Raw genomic sequence first — 19482 nt, forward strand, 5'->3', positions numbered from 1 at the left:
AAAAAGAAATTATGTTCTGCCATTACCGTAAAAAACTGTTATTATACTTTGTAATGGTGTTCATAATATTTGTTGACCAGATGAAACACAAATATAACTGGTTCTTTGGCTGACACTATGAAATAGGATTTGATTATATAAAGAACCATAATTTACAATTATATGCAATGTTCACAGTAAAAGGAAAATTGCATAAATGTTCCATCAATTATGCATTCCTTGCCATGGTTTACTCATAATTCTTATCTTGCATATGATGTGTCAGACCTTATGGCCCTTATAAACAATTACTACTGTAATTTGTTATATTTAAATATAATATAACAGTAATTAAATACAAAATAAACTGTTCTTTTCATAAAGTTTCTCCTTCATAGTATGTCATTTACAGTCCTTTAGTACTCTCAATACCTTGTAAAATGAAATAGTCTCTCAGAAAATTGTATCTCAAACATGTATTTTCCTAAAATACTAGGAATTGGGGAGCTCATACTGCAATTCATTAAAGCAGTATTTTCATTAATTAAACTGTAATAATGTTGTTGGATATTCCAATTTCCTAACATAATTAAAACACTGTGAGACTATAAAATAGATATCTCTTAGTTTATAACGAAATAACATTCATTTCCCATAATTGAACCACAGCCAAAGGAGTATAGTATCTGTTTTTCTTCAATCTGTTTACAATGCTATTTACTTCACCACCATTTAAAACAAACAACACTCAAGGTTCCGAATAATTTTGCAACATACATGAATATAGATCCATTGATTGAAACCAGTAGCTTAAAATTATCAGAATTGAACTTCACAAGTACGTCTACGACTTCGTAACTCGAAAATATTAATGTAGTTCCATACCGATGAAAGAAAACTTCTCGAGGAAACCAGAGTTGATACGAAAGTTATGAATTCGCGTATTCGTCTTGAGCAAGTCTTGTGTGCTGCCCACCAAAATGAAATTTATATTTGCTCAAAGATGTCAGTCTTATATCTGTGCGAGTGTGTGTAAATGCACTTGCACGTTGTCTTTGTATAACTCGGCGACTATAGAGCGTACCTGAGCTTATGCATACAAAGAGAATCAGACAGGTGAGACACACACAATTATAGGTAACCCGTTTTCGTCCGATAAAATAGTTTAAAGTAACTACCAATAAATATTCTATCTATATAATTGCATTTTCTTTTTAGAACTCCATCTTACTCCAGTCAATTAAAAGTATTTAACTATCAGCGAGTTGTAAACATGTCATCAGTGGGACAGCTGGTCCCCCAAGTGACTCGGAGCCCCCCCAACATGACGATCAAGTTCCCCGGCCCCCACGTCGAGGGGTCATTCTGCACATCCATCGATTACAACTATGACCCCATCATAAGCGTGCTCTGCGCTATGTACATTGCTTTCGGGATTGTTTATACATTGTTCGGTGAGTTTGTCATGAATGTATTATAACTTGCAGTCATCTTGCACAATACCGATGGGAAATAACAGGGTGGACGCATTCTGTCGATCCATACAGCGATAGAAGCCATAGCTTTCAATACCATACAAACTTGTATTGAAATAGCTACTTGGCTGCGACTCTGCAAATATGCAATTTAAAAGCAAAGTAATTTTTCAATAAAACATTATTCTGATATAAAAATTCAAAACCTTTGAGAGATTGATCAGCTCTCAAAGGTTGTACTAAAAATTTGGCTATTGATTTTAAAGTCTTGAGTTTTCGCGAGAATACTCGTGTTATTAAATTCCAATAACGTCTCTTAAAATATAAGTAGTTTGTATATTTGCATAGCCATCAGATAAAATAAACCTGTTTCAGTATGTTGTATGTATGATATAACAAATAGGCGAAATTATTCCACGAAAGGCCCGCGGTTTGTTTGCTATCATATTATAACGAAAACATTTCGTCAGAATGATGAATATATTATATTAAATTAATGAGGCCCCAATCGTTTTAGAATTAAGTTTTATTTCGGCTTACAAAGTTTTCAGTACAGATTATGCTTACACGCGCTATCTTTGGAACGGAAATGGTCTTTTAAAAAAGTATTTTATTATTTTTATTTTTAAAATACTGTAAAGTACGGGAGATAAAAAACGATACTAATTAAAATCTCTTCACATTAGTTACGTTCTAAAAACGTTGCAGTACATTGAATGGTGTATGCGTTCGCGCATGTAACTGACATCCCGCTGTTATTTATGAGATCTATCTGTGTTAATGGTAACTCTTTGTTAAATTGAGCATTTTTAGCTAATTTAGGCTTTATTATCTAGCACACTCAACAAAAATAATCTTTTAATGTAATTTTTTTTTTCATAGTTTTAAACGGGTATGCAACTTTTAGTGCAGACATAGACATTTCTTTTTTTTAGCTAGTTCTATGAAATGTTTAGGCGCTCATAGTGTTCTTATTATGATTTGAACTCAATCACTGACCAAAGGAACATACAGGCAATGGTGAAGAGTTTTAGGGTTCGACTAAATTATTGACGTTCAAAAAGTGCTGTTTTACAGCTAAGTTTGAATAAATGGTTTTGAGATTTTGAGTTAAAACAGAAAAAAATATATAATTATAAGTTGCATAGTCTATTAAAACTTTTAGCCATTTTTAACACTTAGCACGTGTTTCAGGATACCGATGTTTCAAAGCGAGTATGTTTCTGACGGGATTCACGTTCGGATCGGCCATCGTTTATCTAATTTGCCTCCAGGAATACCTGATGCCTCCGTATGGAAATGTTGGTGAGTAATTAGTTTATTAATCGAGGGGATTTAGTTACATTGAAACTGGAGCACAAATTTTCCTGTACCGGGTAATCAATTATTGTTGTTTTGTTCATGAAATATTGATAGCTTTTAGGAGAACTCCTAGTTTCTAGTACATATACATAGTATCGTCGAATTATTTGTGACTTAATAGACAGTGTAAAAGTGCCTGTAAAATGATGGTATTTTGCAATGAAAAATATTTGAATTTAACGCAATGGTGAGGTCACTATCATTCTTTTTCCCAGAAAGTATAACACATTTAGGAAGTTGCGAAGAGCATATTTTTAGTTGATTTTTTTTCTTTAGTTGCGAAGAGTGCACTTAGTGGAACTTTTTAGGGTTCCGTAGCCAAAATGGCAAAAACGGAACCCTTATAGTTTCGTCATGTCCGTCTGTCCGTCTGTCCGTCTGTCCGTCTGTCACAGCCGATTTACTCGGAAACTATAAGTACTACAGTGATGAAATTTGATGGGAATATGTGTTGTATGAACCGCTACAAAAATATGACACTAAATAGTAAAAAAAAGAATTGGGGGTGGGGCCCCCCATACATGTAACTGAGGGATGAAATTTTTTTTTTCGATGTACATACCCGTGTGGGGTATCAATGGAAAGGTCTTTTAAAATGATATAAAGTTTTCTAAAAAACATTTTTCTTAAAGTGAACGGTTTTTGAGATATCAGCTCTCAAAGTCGTAAAAAGTATGTCCCCCCCCCTCTATTTTTATAACTACGGGGTATAAAATTCTAAAAAAAATAGAGGTGATGCATGCTAATTAACTCTTTCAACGATTTTTGGTTTGATCAAAGTATCTCTTATAGTTTTTGAGATAGGTTGATTTAACTGTAATTTACGGAACCCTTCGTGCACGAGTCCGACTCGCACTTGGCCGGTTTTTTCTCTACGATTTTAAATGATAGCATGTCATTCACCCATTTTTTCATCCACATGCGTCAATACGAACTAAGTAACGTGTGGGCTAACAAGCTGACTACCGTTTAAGGTGCAATGCACTAATGCTTTCTATTTTCATAAAATCAATACGCTAAGTAATGAAGAAAATCTATCTATGTCGCTGCCATCAGTTAATGAAGTGTTGTGTGTTTAGGCGTGGCGTTGTGTGCCGGCCTGCTGTTTGGCCTCATCACCATGCTGATACAATACGTCGGCCTCTTCATGACGGGTTTCCATACTGGGGTTCTGCTGGCTATCGCTGGCCTCGCCATCTACGATCATTTCCTGGACTCCCGACCCGCTACTGTAAGTATTTACATATCTGTCTGTGTGTGTGTGTTTCTAGAATATTCTGTGCGTGATCATATCGCAGCCATGCTTATTTGGGTCACGATCGCAGTGAATAGCAATGACTTGTAAGCGATTGATGGATAACATTGTCTTTTATTTTGTTTGTTGGTTTACAGTTAGGTTTTACATAATTATCTATTTAGGTTCCTAGACTGCCAAGTCTAATCTTTTTTTGCAATTCATTTTGCTCCGTTTACGCCGGGAAAATGCATCATACCAACGGAGCATTTCATTTATAACGTGTTCGAATTTAGTCATAAAATAAACTAAATTATATTTTAATGTATATTTTTGAAGAATTTTCAGTATTTGTCGTCCTTACACGTCATGGAACCTATTGATTCGGTGTAAATGATTCATTGTTATCTCGCGTCAGTCGCTTGACACACATTCGATTTCGCAAAACTTTGTTCATCCAAAAGAAATATGGCGAGCTGAGTCATACAGGACATTGCTTAAATTTATTATAACTAGCAGTTTCCATTGGTTTCACCCGCGGATAAAATATAGGCTATGTCACCCGGGACTAAAGTAGCTTCCCAACAGTTAAGAATTTTTCAAATTAATCCAGTATTTTCGATGCCTTTAACGGTACAAACTAACTAACAAATCCTCTTTTGAATATTTTTAAATACGGAGGAACTTCTGCCCGTACCCGGATCAAAAATAATATAAAGAAACAGTGAAAGGTTTTTTTAAATCGGTTCAATAGTTTCAGAGCCTTTAAAACAAACATGTCCTCTTTATAATATAAAATATTTATTGATAATCCTTTTACGTGGTTGATTGAGCGCTTTTTATCGTGCGTGCTCGCATTCGATTCCATATTTGTTTGTACTGCAGACAATGGTAACGGGTTGTTTTGTTTCCGAATACGATGTTTGTTTATTAACGCACCTATTATACCGGAAAATACCCAGTATTTGGTAATCGTCCGTTTTATAACGTCATATCCGCGTAGCACCAAAAATGCAATGCAAAAATGGTATGGTGGAGTCATCTATTTGCTTTAAAGATATCGAACTACATGTTATGCGGAAATCGTCTTTGCGGTTAGTGTTATGTTAGCGAAGCGTACTTGACGCTATAATTTCATTGCAAAAGTACTGGGTAAATTATAAAAATATTCTTTAAAACCTCTGATGCCATCACCCAGTTTGAAAAGAGTCGTAATGCCCTAATATCCTGGCAAACGGACGTATCTGAAAAGAGTGTCGTTAAAAATGTTTGCGAATTTCTTTCAGGTCGCTAAAAGCAATGTCTCGTTCCAGAGCATTTCTTTTTTCTGCAGTAATTTACACTTTTAACTTCCTTTGACGTTCCGATGATAAATGGTAGCTACTTCTCCCGGTAGAGTAATTCCACAGGTACGGTCTGACCTGATTTTCTGCTGCAAAAGTGTCCTGTGTCCTAGGTACGGGCTTGTCCCAGAAACGTGAACGGTTCCTACGGGAACGCGGGTGCAACAGCGGGGAAAAGCTAGCGATTAAATTAATAGGATGCGTCGGAGCCGTAGTTGCATCTAACAAATGTGACCTCAATTGCATGCTCCGATGTGTTTCACTCTCAGATGGACGGCACACCGCTACGCTCTTCCACTATTTATTTTATACCAGTTACCTATTTTCTGAATACAAACATGACCGAATTTCTCAAGTACTATTGCTTAAATAAATGTTTTGTACGAAAATAAAGAGTATTACGTGGGCCCGTTCGTTTCGGCCGTTGTTACTTTCCCACAAGAAAGTACGTATGTAAATGATAACCTGTTAGGTTAATTGTTTGTTCTAACAATAGGCCCTGAGAAGAAATGGCAATATTTAATTGAATTTAATAGTCGCTAAAAGAAACTTGCCCTTTTTCGCTCTCAATGTCAAGATGTTTTTATCAATAGCTTTATTAAGTTGGCAACATGATTCTCAGGTTTTCTCGCCTGGCAACCTTTAGCAAAAAGTCTGAAAGAATTGAACAGTCTTTTTGTAGGGCATCGCACGTGACCGTTATTTTTGGCATAGGGTAACATAAAGGTTTACGTGTTTATGACAATGACCTTTTTCTGTCAGTCAATGTTACCATAAAATAAAACCGGCCAAGTGTGAGCTGGACTCGCGAATAAAAGGCCTCGTACCATTATACTGAAAGACAAGCAAAAAAAAATCACGTTGTTTGTATGGGCCCCCCTAAAATCTTATTCAGTATTTTTTGTTATTTCAACTGTTTAACCATCACGGTTCAAGAGATACAACCTGGTAACAGACAAATGTACAGTCAGATCTTAGTAATAAGGTCCCGTTTTACAACTTTGGATACAGAACCCTAAAAAGCACTCTTTTTAAATACATTTAAGGTTTGTTTCGAAATCAGTTTCATTCGTTCAGAATAAAGCAATGTGACTTTATTGTGTCTCCAATTCAATAAGACTTCATTTTACATCGTAATGGATTCTCCAATAGTGAATCCATGATTCAATGTACGCATAAATACGTAATTGCTATAGATTAACATTGCTGCTAATTAACTAATTAGCGAAAGTATTGTAATCGGTATTCATACAATCGAATCGTAATTGTTAAAACAATCGATTAGGTGTTCATGTAGATAGGTGTAATGATCGATTTAGATTTAATAACTCATTGTAATTTCTTCGAACAAGTCAGTTATTGAAATAACAATATATTATGTAGCTGCGATTTATATTTCTAATGATACATACTTAAAATACACAAATATGAATCCATTACCATTTTCCCACGGTTTCACCCGCGTCCCGTGGGAATTACTGTTCGTGCCAGAATCAAATATATCCTATGTTACTCGGGAAGACTGTAGCTTTTTAAAGGATAAATAATTTTTGAAATCGGTCCGGTAGATTTGGAGTTTACCAATTAGAAACAAAAATATATTTTTTCCTCTTTATAATATTAGTAAAGATTGAATTATTGGAATTTTCATATTGTCGTATCAGATACATCTATAAAATAAAAAAATAAACGTTGTAAACTATGATGGTCCAGGGCTCATAAAATGCAGTCTTCCTTAAGTAAAATGATATAGCCAGTAATTGAGTTGCGAAGATCGGATAGACGGTCACGGAATGAAATAAAAATCCGTTGCAATGAGGCAGGCTGGAAGGTGACCCCGAGTATATGAGAAACTTAGATAATAATGTTATGTTATTACAAGATTGACTAGATAATCTATTTTAATATTATGAAGCTGAAGACTTTGTTTATTTGCTTTGCTTGAACTCGCTCAGTTACAACTAGTTGAATTTGAAAAAAATACTTTAGGGTTATACATACAGCCCATTTGAGAAGCACTTTTGTATGAACACTACCTGCCCACTGTTGAAAATTGCTCTTTAATGATAGTATCTATATGAAAGCCCTTAATGAGCACTTTATTTCATTTTATCACAGCCACCTTCGAATCCAGCGCGAACATGGTGTTTTCCACCATTTACATATTCCCCGTTGTAAAACTATAATAATATAATTATATTTTAAATTATCGAACTTCACATTCGCGTTAAGTTTGCACTTTACAGGTACAGGATAAAATAAAGTGCTCGTTAAGAGCTTTCATATAACGTAGTTGCAATGTAAAAAAATGGACACAAATTGATGCCCGGTCCTTTATCGAGGAAATCTATAAGATACTTTTATCTGGCTGCTTGCACGGAACGTAGATAAAACCGCTGGCAAAAGCTAGGTACTTAGTTGGTATTACAGAAAGGGCAAAATATAAATATTCCTTTTTACCCGTATTTAAAAGTTTATCTGTCCACCTGAGTTCTAGACTAAAAATAGAGTCTTACGCTAGAAAAGAAACGCTGATGAGTCAATAATGGCGTCACTGGTGACTGCTTCCACTGAGTGATAATCACGACAATTAGTAGGCAGAGGTGAGGGAAAAGATAGTAATCTGTCGACTGTGCTGAGAGCTGAATCGAATTAGCGGCCGGTTTCAATAAGCTGTCTATCTCTTGTTTTGCTTAGTAGAGATAGGATTATGTCATTGGCCCCATACAAGATATGTAATGATGATAATATGTTCAAAACCTGTATCCCCAGAAAATTAGTCACCGCAATCGGGCAAAAATTGTCGAAGGTCCATTCTAACGGGCCTGCTGGAAGAAATTTCTTTTGAAATAAGCTGTGCCCTTGTAATTTTTTTTCTATTATATATTATTGATTGTGTTTTTATGTGTACATAAACTGTTAAATCAATAAATAAGATTCCAAACTGTCTATACTAAACACTTAACCGTCAAATCCGTAGCGGACCCCGATTGGGGTCTGAACATCAATGTCACCGTAAGCTCGGTTTAGACCCCAATCGGGGTCTGCGAATGAGTCATACACTTTCCTAATTATTTACGCTCATATTTATTTTCTTTCCAATCAAACCGTATTTGTGAGTACTAAATAAAATAACTAAATAAATTTAAACTATTTTGACGCATTCAAACCTTTCATATTTAGCATCCCTTTAGTAATATACCTTTTGAAAATCCAATCGTAATTACCGGGAATTCTGATCGAACTCGCCATGTTTGTTTACATTTGTTGTTTTTTTTAAATTTGAAGACGCATAGACAAGATGGCGACGGTGATAGAAGTTTTGCATCGAATGATCCGATTCGTTAAAATAAAGAATCGATTTAATAATTTTATATTATTTGATATTATAATATTACTAAATTGCACTTTTGTATACTATAATCTGAAAATAAATTAGGAAAAGTAAAATGACTTAATTTATTTTGAAAAAATGCTAGAAAATCAGTGGTAGAAAATACGTTGTAGCCGGAATATTTTTTTTTTCGGTTTTTAGGATTTCTGAAGACCGCAAATTTTGAAGACTTATTTATTTTTTCGGGTGTTTTATGTACAGAATTCCTGTAGTCCTGCCAAACTTAATGGCGGTTCGTTACTTCCGACTTTTTAACTGAGCGGCAAAGCTATTTGACGAGAGCTGTAGTTAGGTGTAGTTATCGCAAAATTTTATGACGATTTTATTGTTTGAAAGGGCAAATAGGTAGTCGGAACTGCTACTCGCTGTTCATCGAAAGCTGGTCCAAGATGGAAGAAAGATGGCCGCCGCTGACTTATTTTTCTTTTCACAAATCTGTCAATACGGGTATCAAATAAATTGCATTGACTAGTAGAACAAGAAAGATTATTTTTGACCAACAAGCTATAAAGAAGCGCGGGGTCGCTACTCCCCGTCATCCGCCTCAGATCCTCAGAAGTCCTGCGGGATCATTAGGATCAAAAATATTAAGTCGATGCCTAGAGGAATGAAGCAATTTTTTTTCGCCACCAAAGGACAATGAGCGTTTTGATCTACCTCTACTCTAGCATTAAGTAATACATCAATAGAAAGCTTATGTTATATAAAGTATTTTCTTGTACGGCGGCGATTGTCATTTGTTAGTATTTAGGGAGTTGGACCATGTTTAGTGAAATAATAACTATGTCTAAAATCTACTGTAGCTTCTTAGGTACTGACAATTTGTTAGAGGTATTTAAGTACGAAATGTTCGATTTAAAAAGGCCTTTCCAGTGATATATAATTAATTACTAGAGAAGGAATCTAAGGACTTGAAACTAACTATCGATAAAAAACCTTAAACATGTTCTAACATCTAAAGTACTAAGAATTGGTAAGTAGTATGTAAGTACAAAATGTAACGCTTAAAAAGACCTTTCAAATGATGTATGACTCATTACTAGAGGGGGAGTAGACCAACATTCAAACATCTCGCCCAATGTCCTTTACGCCGCGCAATGGTGGCCGAATCATTGTTGTGACTCACGCACACAAAAACCACGGTCTGCTCCGATAAAACTTTCCTGAAAGACCGTTGATGCTATCCCCGCACCCCGCGCGCCATTCCGGCGCGCCATCTGAATTTTATTCGAAATTTAAAATTCAAAGGACTTATGGGACACCCAGTATAAAAATTTTACCTATGCTAAAAACTTTCATAAAACTTTAATATTTTTTCTTCACAACAAAAACAAATTGAACCTATAATTTAAAATTAAGAAATAAAATTGAAATAAGTTTCTATTAAAAAATATATATAAAATTGGTATTCGATTATTTATAATAAACATCCGATTTAGGTATCGAATGCACACCGCTGATTGAAAAAAAAAATGTACTCTGTTCCAAACTCTACTTGACTTTGATCTTGTAAATTGTTCATTTTTATTGTGTATTTTATGTGCTGATTTTTTAGTTATGAATCATAAATAAGTGCACGAAATGTATTGCAACGGATTGAAAATGTTATAAATATGACGTTTGTGTTGTGTTTGAGAAAGTGATGCGATTATTTATTGGTAAGTTTTCACCAAATTTGAAATGCCTAACTTTTCGATAGACTTAGAAACACCGTAATTATTATCTATTTCTGAATTAACTGACCCCATTTGACCTTCGCACGTTGTTGTCAAATAAGTGAGCTCTAAAGTTATAGTTAAAATACTTCTGATCAGGCATTACGGACTTAGAATTTATGTGTTGAAAGTTAGTACAAATTTTTGAGTTCCATGTCGCGATTCAAAATATCCCGCCGAATCAACGGTAAAGTCATATGTCAAAACCTTGTCGAGCAGAGGGGTTAAATCGGTTTAGCGTGAAAGCGCGACAGTTAGATTAACATTCACATTTACCTATTATAATGGTAAAGATTGATCAAGATCTCGCTGATGGTAGGAAATATTACTTAATGTAATTAATTACATATACATCATAGACCTATGCTACAGTAACCCGTATTGTTCCTTACATTGTATGCTATGTTTTCCTTCGAAGCCAACACAATAGATAGTGACAATTATACAGCCTTGGCCAAAAGTATTGAGCACCTTACAAATTTCGCTAGATCACGGTAATTATGGGAGAAACCCGAATCTATCGTTGAAGTATTCTTTTATCGGTTATCTATAAAGATTTTAAAACAATGACTTATGCCGCAGTTGACAATAAAACACCTGGGTGCAAGAAAATGTGTCTTTTACAATTTTTGAATTTATTTTCTAGTTCGCTACCATCGCTCGTTGAGACAACATCCAGTGATCTAGTGCGCCTTTGGTATTTTATTTCAAAGTTTTAAGTGTTATAGTTGCGATAAGCCAAAATGAAACGAACTTTATTTAGAATAACGAGTGCAGATACAGCTTCTGTACGGGCAAGGGAAATCACAAGTAGAGATTTCCAAAACTGTGAAATGTTCGCGCCGATCCGTGCATTATGCTATTCAGCGATTCTCTGATACCGGATCACATCAAAATACACCGAGAACCGGGCGCAAACGCATCACCATAGGCCGTCAGGATCGTCAGTTACTGAGAGAGTCATTAAGAAATAGGAAAAAAACATCTTCAGAGCTCGCTGCTGAGTTTTCAGAACAAATGAAGAAAACAATTTCTGCTCGAACTACTCGTAGAAGGCTTCAGAAAGCTGGTCTGAAAGGCTGTAAAGCTAGGAAGAAGCCATGGCTCTCCGAGAGCAACAAAAAAGCTCGGTACAAATGGGCCTTACAACACCGAACTTTCACCGCTGAAGATTGGTCAAATGATGTGTGGTCAGACGAATGAAACTTTGAGGTGAGTAAGTCAATTTAATGCCCTCACAAAATAATATGAAATGGTTTAAATTCTAAACGCACAGAGGAAGTTCTTTTTATTTCCGGAACTCAATATTTTTCTCTTTATTGCAGATTTTTGGTACACCTGGTGTGACCTTTGTGCGTCGCCGGGTGGGCGAAGAATTTAAGCCAGAGTGTGTGGTCCCGATCCAGAGGCGTGGGTTCGATTCCAGGTCAGGCAAGTACCAATGCAACTTTTCTAAGTTTGTATGTACTTTCTAAGTATATCTTAGACACCAATGGCTGATATAAAGGTGAAGGAAAACATCTTGAGGAAACCTGGACTATCAAGTCTGTAATCACCAACCCGCATTGAGCAAGCGTGGTGATTAATGCTCAATCCTTCTCCATGTGAGAGGAGGCCTGTGCCCAGCAGTGGGACGATAAAAAGGCTGTAACAGTAACAGTAACAGTGTGGTCCCAACCGTAAAACACGGCGGCGGCAGTATAATGGCCTGGGGTTGCATGACAGATTCTGGAATTGGCGAATTGTTCGTGTGTGAGGGCCGCATGGACTCTTCTAAGTACATAAATGTGCTAGAAACTGCGTTGCTGCCTTCATTCACGAAACTTTTCGGTGACACGAACATGGATAGTGATAAATGCCAGCAGGATAACGCGCCTTGCCACAAATCTGCCCGCACTATGACTTGGTTTCAGGAAAATAGCATAGAGCTTCTTGACTGGCCTGCCCAGTCGCCAGATCTGAACCCCATAGAACATTTATGGGGTTTATTAAAGCGTCGAGTTAGGCGCCACACAATTAACAACAGAGAAGAATTGAAACGCTACCTGCGCCTAGAATGGAACGCGATTACTGCTGAAGACTGTAAAAATCTTGTTAGCTGTTTACCAAAAAAAAATTCTGCTGTAATTAAGGCAAAGGGTGGACCCACAAAATATTAATTTTCAATGAATAAATAGTAAATTACAAATAAAAAAAAAGTTTTGTTTTATTTCTGTTTGATACTCCGCATAAAACTGAAAGATGTCATGGGTGCTCAATACTTTTGGCCAAGGCTGTACATTAGGTGAAACAATGTAGCCGATATATGCCGTACGCCATATACAAATACTATGTACATACCTATATGGTGTTTGTTTACCCTAAAACCTGAATAGGGGTCATTGTACTGATTATGTTGTACTGTTATGGGTGTAGGTATCGATGAAATTAGAAAAAAATATCGGATTTAGCGTACATTGTGTATCGAGTTGGATTACGAGAATTTGATTATATGTATAGTGTAGGATCACCGTTATAAAAGTCTCCGTTATTATAAAGTAAAAGTCGTTTATTGAAATTAGCACTTTTTCAAGTCAAATTAAATTGGATAGCACCCCCAAAAACCATCGTTTTGTGTGATGGCTGGAAAGAAGAAACCGTGATGAACAAACTTCCCAGCAACACAGCTGTTTATTATAATCAAATGATTTAATTTTGAGATTAATTTATTTTATTGTGTGAGTTTTAAAACCGATTTTAGAATTAGAGTAAACAATAGTTAAACTCGAATAATACATGCCTAATGCCTAATGTAGCGAAGCGAAGGAAAACAAATATTTCCCAGTACATATTTTAAAATTGTTATGATTTTACATTACTTACTACAAAGGTTCCGTTTACAGTCTATTTAAGTTTATAATATTCATGAGTATGTCTTTGTAAGTCTTTCAAGGCAAGACACTTACCTACTCGATAGTGTTTAAAAATTAAACGTTTAGGAAGTTCCCTGAATGTTGCTCGGGGAAATGTTTTGAAGCCTGTCAAATGTAGAGTTATGATGGCGTAGATAGACACAACACCTCGTGGTTTGGAGAAAAATCAAATTTCAATGATTAGTAATCATGCTATTTCTTATGGTTTTTGTGACCGGTTTCACCCTTTTTGGGGAACTTCGAAATAGATAAATCACCCAGGGATAGTGTAGCTTGGTAACAGTGTAACATTTATTAAAGTCTGGTCCGTAGGTACCTTTAGGGTACACCATAGACAAAAACATTACAATAACGTCTATAGATTCTAGTTATACGAAACTTAATTATCTCCATGAATTTTATTTGATATCTCCTTGATATATTTTTCAAGTAGTAGGTAGTTTATTCAATTTTAACTAGGTTTACAGAGTATGTTTGACATCCGTGCAATGGCAGACGTATTCAATGTCAAGTGTTTGCTCGTTGCTTCGTTGCTTCGTCTCTGCACTTGTCTGTTTATCTTCCTCGGTACCGTGTGTAATGTTGTTAGCCTTTTCTATTTACATGCCAGGTCTACTCGTTTGCAGAGCTCTGTGGTATATTTGATTTCATTCTCTTGGCGCTAGGTTGTGGAAGACAAACTTATACCCCTTACTACAAAAAAGTGTGGCTGCAACCGTTTTGCAGCCACTTAAAATCAGGAAATTAATGAGATATTTGACAACAACGAGGATGTACTCATATTTCTTTTTTCACCAATAATGCCCACGTCCGGTCTATCTATCTATATCACACGTTTCAATATTGATAAATAGGGTGAGATCATACTACTATTACACAGAAGTAGTGTCTTGTATTGCGAATTTCTTGATTGTGTAATTTTTGATGCTTGGCGAATGAAAATATAAACATTTTTTTGTTTTTATAAACATGCTGGCTCTTGGTACAGTCAACACCGGAAGTCTTCTGATGTCCTGTTGATTCTGTAGTTGTCGACTATAGTTACTTATCGAAGATGGATGTTCGTCTTTTGTTATTTTAATAGTGTTCAAGCACTTTTGTGGCTAATTGTACCTATACTTATAATGATGACTAGTTTACATTGCGGATGCAATCTTAGACAAATAATTACGTATTGCAAATTATATGTTAAAAATAACTGCAAAAACGTTTCTCTGCTGTTTTTGTTTTGTATTTTTTAAATCGTCCTTGGAAACCAGATTACGACTTTAATTAGTACCGGTTATATTTTGGGTTCGATCCCCAAATTAGGCCAAGTTGTTGAATTTTTCCTCATGGAATTTTCCAGATTTTCAAGTATTATGGCTGGAAAATTTATCTGTGTTGCTGATGAGATTTTCTTAGACATATTTTTGCCTGAAGGCATGTTATAAAGTTAATGTATAAACTTGATAGAGATTTATCAATCAAGCTAGTGAAAGTAGCGGTGAGGATAGTGAAATCAACTCAATGATTTATTTAACGAGCACGTGTTAGCAACGTACACGAATATGGAAGCGAAAGTAAACATTATAATCAATATTTATAAAATGCTGTAGCGATTTGCTATTAACAACTGTCACTCATCTTTACTTTATGTTATCTGTGCGCTCGTACTTTAATCCTTACTGATTTTATAAATGCGAAAGTAACTCTGTATGTCTGTTGCGCTTTCACGCCATAACTACCAATTTCACGCCGTAATATTAATTTTGAATACAGATAATTTAGAGTCTGCGTAATGATATATCGGGTGTGTCGTAAAACAGAGATAAAGTTAGGAGTATTGAATGTTTTGACCAGTTGACAGGAGTCAGTTTTCAAGGGAGAATATCCGTTGCTTGTAATGACTGACTGTTATATGGTGTTCTAATTCTCGCACATTTTTATTATGTTTACTTTGTCTTTTTTTTTTATTTAAAGAATAAACGTATTATTCTTTTTTCCTTTGTGCTAATCGAAATATATTAACCAGTATACTAACTTATTTAATTTAATGTGATTAGGTACGACACACCCGATATGCTACTTTTTACTCGGTTTTCCCGGGACGTGTAACGCAGTGGGGAATAGCTAGTGTGGTTACAATTACAAATGTATAAATGCGAAAGGGAAGCGTGTTTGTTACGCTTTCACGGTAAAACGGTTGGATCGATTGAATATGCGGGCGTACAAAGCAGAGATCCTGGTTAATTGGTATTTAGTTCTATTTGGAATGCGGGTGAAACCGCAGGATACAACTAGCTCGTACATAGCATTGCTTTAATCTCTGGAAGCGTCAATATTGTTGCATCTGAAAGCCCATTTCCTTAGGAGCCTAAGATAGAGTGCACTTAGAGAACTGCATAGTGCTAGAGGGTAAAGCCATGGTCGGATAAAACCATGATTCAGCTATGTGCATTGAACTGTATACATACATTTATATATGGTAAATTTTGAAATGGGTAATAACCACCTGTATGTAAATCAATTTGCAAATACCACTACAATAATGGATGTGTGTATTAGTGCATAAGGCTTAGATTCCATCGAACGGAGTGGTCTCTCTTGTGAAGTAATTCTATTGGTTGTTTTAAACCTCCTCCGGTCTGCTGCGCATTGGCATTCTAGGCCTAAGTGGGTAATCGGCTTTAGTTATGAAAATAGATTTTGGATATATTTTAATTCTGAGAAATATGGGGCTTAGTGCGCATCTACTAATCCTTACTTAAAATGTTATAAATGCGAAAGTAACTCGTGTCTGTCAGCTTTCATACTGAAACTATTGAACCCATTGAAACGTAATACCTACATAGATAGACATAGACAAATAATCTAGAATTCTAGATCCTGAAAAAGGACATAGGGATGCGGCTAGTAGTTCCCCGGGGTGAGGTTGGAACCACAAAGAAAAGCTAGTTTTAAGCAAAATTATATAAGAGAGGATTTTTAAAGGTTTTGATACGAGATTTTTATTGACATTGGCCCAATAATCGCTTTCCATTAACTTATACTTACATCTTCACGTCTACACAGATATCAAAGCTGATTTTATTAGAATTATCGCACACCCTAGGGAGCCTGAAACACCTACGTCTATTTAAAAAATATAGCTTCGCGTAATCCCAACAGATCGTTTAGGTCGCTTGCTCAGCTAAATCTCTTAACCTGATTGACTTTAAAGCAATTACGTGGATTGCACTGTGTCACCGTACGGTGGCCTGCAATCAAATGCAATTTTGCAATTCAATGATACGCCTCAGAACGGCGGGCTGTTAATGTCATTTAGTAACTGATCCGAAAATTGAGCGACGGTTTGTGTTGCTGGTCAAGATGGAATAAAAATAACTGTCTGTCTGTCTGTCTGTTATGGTTCGAGTTTGTGGTGTAATGGCTAGATTTTGTGGGAGTTTGAACCCTATGGATATAGTTATTGTTGTTAAGGGTTCTACGTTTGGTTTTGAGTAGGCACCGAGTTAGAACAAAAGATAAAAGTAATTAATAATTAATCTAAATGTATTTATGTAAATAATTTATACCAATTAGGCATTTCGTACGAGTGCAACTTGAATAACAAGATAAAACATGAAACATGATTCTATTTTATGACTTGACAATCAATCACACACTTTCATTGAAGTAGTATTCAATAACAATTGACACTGAAGTGCATTGTTTTCCAAAAAAACAGTCACAACTCATGAATACGGAAATTGTAGCGGCATTGAATTATGCACAATTTGACGGCACGCATACAATACAATGACGTCAGGATATTGTTACAAACCGATGTTTCCGATTGTACGTCAGTCAAATCTATTTATTTATTTATTTACAATTTATGTACACACACATGAGGACAGGAAAGAAAGAATTAAAAGTAATACATATAGAATTGGTAATGCTTAATTCTTTAGAAATTAGCGTTACCAATTCTATATGTATAATTAATGCCACTTTTCGTTGGAACGGTCTCACCTATCCAAACCAAATGTTTAAGCTTTGTTCGGACTATTTAGTAGATGGTTTACGCGAAGTTTGCACAAAATCGGTCGTGCCGTTCTTCATCTATAATTTTACTATTTTTTTTTTTTAACAAAATGAGGGCATTTATACCGCGAGCCACTAGTAACTTGTAAAACTCATTATATTGTGACTGTCCACTTTGTTCCATGTGGGTTGGTAATTGTGGCGTGTAGTGTACCTACCTACAACTATTGTGGGCTCAAAATAATGCTTCCTGTTTCCTATGATTGCGATGCCAATGTGAAACTAAACGTTTGTTTTTCAAACTAAATTTTATTATGTAAAATTCGTTTTATGAGTGCATTTCTATGGAAAAAATTCACGTGAATTTAATTTATTTTATTGCGCTTGCGGAAATGGGAGTTAGTCAGAATTTTATCATATAATAATTCTGTGTTTATTCGAATATTCGAGGGTTCTGTTTATTACACAGTACAGTTCTGTGCAGTTTCATATATATTTAGTTCCTGCGAATTTTAATATTTGAATTGCCATTCATTTTGTCTCTCTGAAATTGAAGTATTAATTCACAGTTAGGCTTATAGTGCTGTGCGTCGGCTTACCCAATACATTTCAAAATGGTGTTCAATGGTTAATATTCCTGTCCATTATGGAAATGTTGAATGGGTTATGTAAGTAATCAGCTTATCAACGTATATGCTGTTCAATGCCCCTAGCTTTCCTTTGTTTCGAAGCGAATGTACTAAAAGGCAATGTACAGACATCAACCCACCTCAATCTGTCAAATTTCTTCAAAAGATTTTCAACCTTATCACAATTGTAGAAGGTTAGTGTTCGATTGGTAAAATTTGACAGATTCGGGTAAGTTGACCTGCTGGCGTCTACAAGTTTTTGGCTTTTTTACCGCGAACTAGTTTTCGCAGCGAATGAAGTATAACACTTTTTTTACTATTTCATGTAACATTGTAAAGTCCATATTTTGATTACTTAATTACTTGAGGTAACATGTTGTTGCTATGCATCACTTTTGAATTGAGTTCGTCGTAACTGCATTCGTTATGCTAGTGTTGTTCCGAGCTCTTAATTCATTAAACAAGGGAAAGGATCGATCGATACGCTGAAATTTCGAGCGGATACAGGATAATAGCATGTATGTACTAGGTGTGAACTGCGGTTTCACCCTTCCCCTAGTCTCGGCATACTCGGCTGCATCGGCCAGACGTAGTGTTGGATATTGTTTTCGGCTCCAAATAGTCATTGCGAGATCAGATAAGTCACCCAGTTCATTGACGTTCTGTAAAATCGACTTTTAGTTGCAAGTACGACTGGAAATTTTAGAGATTGACGCCTTCAAACATACTCTTTGGTCCAATTTTTTAGTATATACGTATCAGGCATTGATATTTTCTTCTTATAACTGTCTCTTGAACCGTAACAAAGCTACTGACCACAACCTGACATTAAGATTGACGTCATCACGCTACTCAACTTGGAAACATCTTAAATGCCATAGACTGACTTTAAAAATATCGCAAAGGTTCCATGACTATATTTAAAAATAAACGCTTTGATAAAAATAGCTTGTTTTGTACACATATATATACATAAGTGTGTTACTTTATATTGTGTTTGGGAAGGCACGATAACTGTAGGTCCTGGCTGTCATTTGAACATCTTTGGCAGCTGTTACAGGTAGTCAGAAGCCAGTAAGGCTGCCAACCAGTCTTACCTAGGGGTACTGAGTTGAGTAACTCTGGTAACTGAGGAGGTCAGGCAGGGTAGTCGCCCCTTGTAAGACATTGGTACTCAGCTGCGTCCGGTTAGACTGGAAGCCGACCACAACATATTTGGCAAAAAGGCTAGGCCAATGATGATGTTACATTGTATTACGTGTAATAGTTTCCCTTTGGTTAATTTGGGTGAAATGAAGATGGGATCCAGAATATGTGCACTATAGTTCGGCCATTCAGAGAATGCGTTCCTGACACGTCGCGATTGAACTGACGACGTAACTTTGCAATGGCGTTGCAGTTACGATAAAAATATTTTTGCTGGTTGTTTAC

The 19482-nt window shown here is 35.8% G+C and overlaps 1 protein-coding gene across 6 annotated transcripts in view; it reads left to right on the top strand.

Annotated features, from left to right (window-relative positions):
• The window catches only part of LOC124645182 (transmembrane protein 198), a 34798-nt gene that overhangs the window by 2002 nt on the left and 13314 nt on the right, over window positions 1–19482 (top strand). For 5 of the 6 annotated variants that reach the window (XM_047184951.1, XM_047184952.1, XM_047184950.1 and 2 more), the window contains 3 exons: window positions 1198–1433; window positions 2649–2759; window positions 3896–4047. In XM_047184951.1, coding sequence (XP_047040907.1) covers window positions 1253–1433; window positions 2649–2759; window positions 3896–4047 — 444 coding nt within the window. In that variant the 5' untranslated portion in view covers window positions 1198–1252. The remainder of the gene's footprint in view (window positions 1–1197; window positions 1434–2648; window positions 2760–3895; window positions 4048–19482) is intronic. The other variant, XM_047184955.1, reaches the window with a different exon arrangement.

This window comes from Helicoverpa zea, chromosome 31 (assembly GCF_022581195.2).
Source record: "Helicoverpa zea isolate HzStark_Cry1AcR chromosome 31, ilHelZeax1.1, whole genome shotgun sequence".
Lineage (NCBI taxonomy): Eukaryota > Metazoa > Arthropoda > Insecta > Lepidoptera > Noctuidae > Helicoverpa > Helicoverpa zea.